At 37.8% G+C, this 4,019-nt stretch overlaps 1 protein-coding gene across 1 annotated transcript in view; it reads right to left on the bottom strand.

Moving 5' to 3' along the window:
* Window positions 1-371: 371 nt before the first annotated feature.
* Window positions 372-4,019, bottom strand: part of LOC106869954 (gremlin-2) — a 34,408-nt gene continuing 30,760 nt past the window's right edge. The window contains exon 2 of the mRNA XM_052971403.1: window positions 372-1,029. Within this exon, the coding sequence (XP_052827363.1) occupies window positions 396-1,028 (633 nt within the window). The 5' untranslated portion in view covers window position 1,029 and the 3' untranslated portion in view covers window positions 372-395. The remainder of the gene's footprint in view (window positions 1,030-4,019) is intronic.

Genomic DNA, 4,019 nt, shown 5'->3' with positions numbered 1-4,019 from the left:
TATATATACCTCGTGAACAAAAATAAATACGATTTTGTAGATAACAGTGTTTCTGTAGCGTAGTAGTGAGCATGTTTGCACGTTAACCTGTCGATGCATGTTCGATTCAGGTCGATTTGTTCGTCATTGTTTTTCTCGTAAAAATACTACATATGTTATGTAAGGGCACTGCCCATCTGGCCAATTATTACAAAATATATATGCATGTGCATATATTATGAGTGTGCATGTGTACATATGTGTGTGTATATCTATATGTACATAGATATGTATGCGTAAATATATATATATGTATACATATGTATATATTATATATATATATATATATATATATATATATATATATATATATATATATATATATAATGTGTTCCCTGTAGTACTGTGGCTGAATTCTATGAAAGTCCATCTACTTTCTGTGCCATGCATTTGCATTGTTTAATCCTTTGTACTTTCCTGCGTTTGAACCGCATATGTTTTGCGCCTTGACATCGTAGTGTCACCCTAATCCAAGTGTAACGCCTCGGCTTACAGTAGCCGCACGCCATGAATGCTGCTCCCCCACCATCATGTTTACCACTACGTGGTATAAAGAACGAATTACATTGCCCGTAGCAAAAGCGATTCAAAACAGTTTGTCGCAAGCAGCCTTCCTCTCGTATCACCTGTTTCAATAGTTCAGTCTTACACCATTCTTTACGCAGGTAGCTCTTTCTTGTTACAGTGAATGCAGTTTTGCTTCCTTTAATTGGTAATTTGTCCTGTCTCGATCCAGAAGATTCCTGTCGCCGATGATGAGGTAAGCCGATATTAAAGCTATCATCCTCTTTCTTCAATTTTGGTGTAATTATCATACTGGACTCCTCCCGCAGCGGTAATTTGGCTCTCTGATAGAACACTGAAGAGCGGTTTGAAACACGTAGCGGAATTCGTATTTTCCTGCCATGTGGTGGGAAGTCCCAGCCACCGCAAGGTAGGGTTACGTAGAGCAGCAGTACGATGCTCACTGACAGGTCACAAGCATGCATCCTGAAAAAGTAAAAATAAAATAAATTAGAACATTTATAATGATGATGATGATGATGATGATGATGATGATGATGATAATAATAACAATACTAATAACAATAATAATAATAAATGCCTTGATGCAGTACCAGGCAGTGACTCTCATGGCTTCTCATCTTAACTGATTGGAAGTGTTATCATGTACATTGTTTTGTCTTGGTATAAAAGATGGGCTACAGCAAATATTCTGCTCAATACCACAGATTTGCTTGTCAGTTGTTTGACCTTAACCAGTTGAGTATGTCCTTTAGTGGCTGACGATATGTTCGTCTTTGTTCACAAACAGAAGTAGTGGGGGAGTAGTCATGTGTTGAAAGAAATTATTTGGGGTTTGAATAATTCACCTCTAGAAATATGAGTTTTTCGTTCATCATCATTAAACAACCTGATTCAGGGACCTTTTGAGTGGGATGGGCTACTCGACTTAAAGGAAATTCTAACTGCACCCCCTCGCAAGGTCATGCGCTGTTAATCTTGATATGAGATCACCATGTCGCGCACATATGGTAGTGATGCACTATCTTGGTGTACCCTTATCAGACAGGTAGTCATGATGGGGATATTGGGCTTCGTATATTTTACTCCAATGTCATTTTGATGAAATGCACTGGTCTCTCACTCAATAATAATAGTAATAGTAATAATAATGATAATAATAATCATAATAATAATAATAATAATAATAATAATAATAATAATAATACCACTACTACTACTACTACTACTACTACTACTACTACTACTACTACTAATAATAATAATAATAATAATAATAATAATAATAATGATAATCCTTTCTACTGTAGGTACACAGCCTGAAATTTTGGGGAAGGGATTAAGTCAATTATATCGACACCAGTGCGTAACTGGTATTTATTTTATCGATCCTGAAAGGATGAAAGGAAAAGTCGACCTCGGCGGATTTTGAACTCAGAACGCAGCGACAGACGAAATACCACTAAGCATTTCGCCCGGCGTATTAACGATTCTGCCTGCTCACCGCTCTAATAATAATAATAATAATAATAATAATAATAATAATAATAATAATAATAATAATAATAATAATCCTTTCTACTATAGGCACAAGGCCTGGAATTTGTGGGGAGGGGGGTTAATCGATGACATCGACCCCAGTAGTTGGCTGCTACTATTTTTATCGACCCCGAAACGATGAAAGGCAAAGTGAACCTCAGGGGAATTTGAACCCAGAACGTAAAGACGGACGAAATGCCGCAATGCATTCCGCCCGGAATAACAACAACAATAATAATAATAATAGCAACAACAACAACAACAACAACAACAATAATAATAATAATAATAATAATAACAACAATAATAATTATACTTTCTACTATAGACACAAGGCCTGAAAATTTTGGGGAGGGGCTTGTCGACTCCAGCATGCAACTGGTACTGCCGCTTAGCATGTTGTTCGCTGCTTCTACAAACCTACCATTCCATCATCGCAGCACAATAATAATTCCTTATTGTAATTCACTATACAATCCATTCAAGCATATAAAAACATTTAACAATGTAGTTAGAAAGTCATTTGAGTATATACAAAATTATATAGTGATGGGCGAACCAGACATTATGCATTGTATGACATAATAACATTTTATTAGAAAATATAAATGAATATTATATCGTTTATCTTTTATTTGTTTCAGTCAATGGAATGCGGCCATACTGAGGTATCGCCTTGAAGAATTTTTAGCCGAATGAATCGACCCCAGTACTACATTTTTTTTAAAGTCCGGTACTTATTCTAACGTTCTCTTTTTGCCGAACCGCTAGGTTACAGGAATCTTGTCAAGTGGTGCTGGGGTACAAACACAAAAACAAAGGCACACACACGCACACACACACGCACGCACACACACACACGCACGCACGCACACACACACACACACACACACACACGCACGCACGCACACACACACACACACACACACACGTACACACCACACACACACACACACACGACGGGCTTTCAGTTTCCGCTTGCGAAATCCATTCACAAGGCTTTGTCAGCCTAAGGTTATAGTAGAACCCAGAACCATTTGATTGGAACGCAAGCTTCTTGCCACACAGCCACGCCTGCGCCAATAAGGAAAAAGCTTTCATGTATGAGGAAAAAGCTTTAACGTATATATATATATATATATATATATGTATATAATAACAACAAATTTTATTTAAAAATGTATTCAACAAAAAGATAGAAAGAATAGTATTAGACTCTTGCACGGAGCACATTCTTATATAACGTCCATGTCTTTTACAACTAGATAGTCAAAATGGTTAACACATAGATTATCCTTGAGCAGCACATGTGATGGAGTGGCTCAGAAAAAACACAAAGGTTCCTGGTACGTCTGTATAATCATACATAACTAATGAATTTGTTATATAATCGTCCTCTTCATGTACTTCGTATTTTCTTTCCTCGTGCAGTACGTTAAAAGCATCCCTCAAATCCTCGTTGGCTATAACATACATTCTGCTCGTCCATTTTTTAGCTTTGCAAGCCGCCTTTCTGCTTTCTTTTTAACTTCCCAATAGATTGCTACTTCTCTTCGTTCTCCATATTCTCCTTATCGTCGCATGACTCTGATGGAAGGTATTACAATTTTTGACCGAGCTAAGGGATCTCCGATTGTCAATTCGCCACATTTAGGACGAGAGGGTTTCTTTCGCTCTCTACAGAACTGGAAACGACGAACGAACTGGCTGCGCCATAGGGAGAGCAGCTTCTAGAACCTGTTCTTGCTAGCTCTGATGCTGTTCACAACTCTTCTCTCTCTGACTTCTCAGCACCTCAAGGTAGAAAGTGGGCATTAATAACCAATTTCGTTGCATTTTTGCGGACCCATGATTGTACACAGCTGCACCAACGCACACGCACACACACACACACACACACACACACACACACACAC

This window comes from Octopus bimaculoides, chromosome 11, assembly GCF_001194135.2.
Source record: "Octopus bimaculoides isolate UCB-OBI-ISO-001 chromosome 11, ASM119413v2, whole genome shotgun sequence".
Lineage (NCBI taxonomy): Eukaryota > Metazoa > Mollusca > Cephalopoda > Octopoda > Octopodidae > Octopus > Octopus bimaculoides.
Note: the sequence above shows the minus strand (reverse complement) of the source record. Positions and strands in the feature narration are given on the sequence as shown.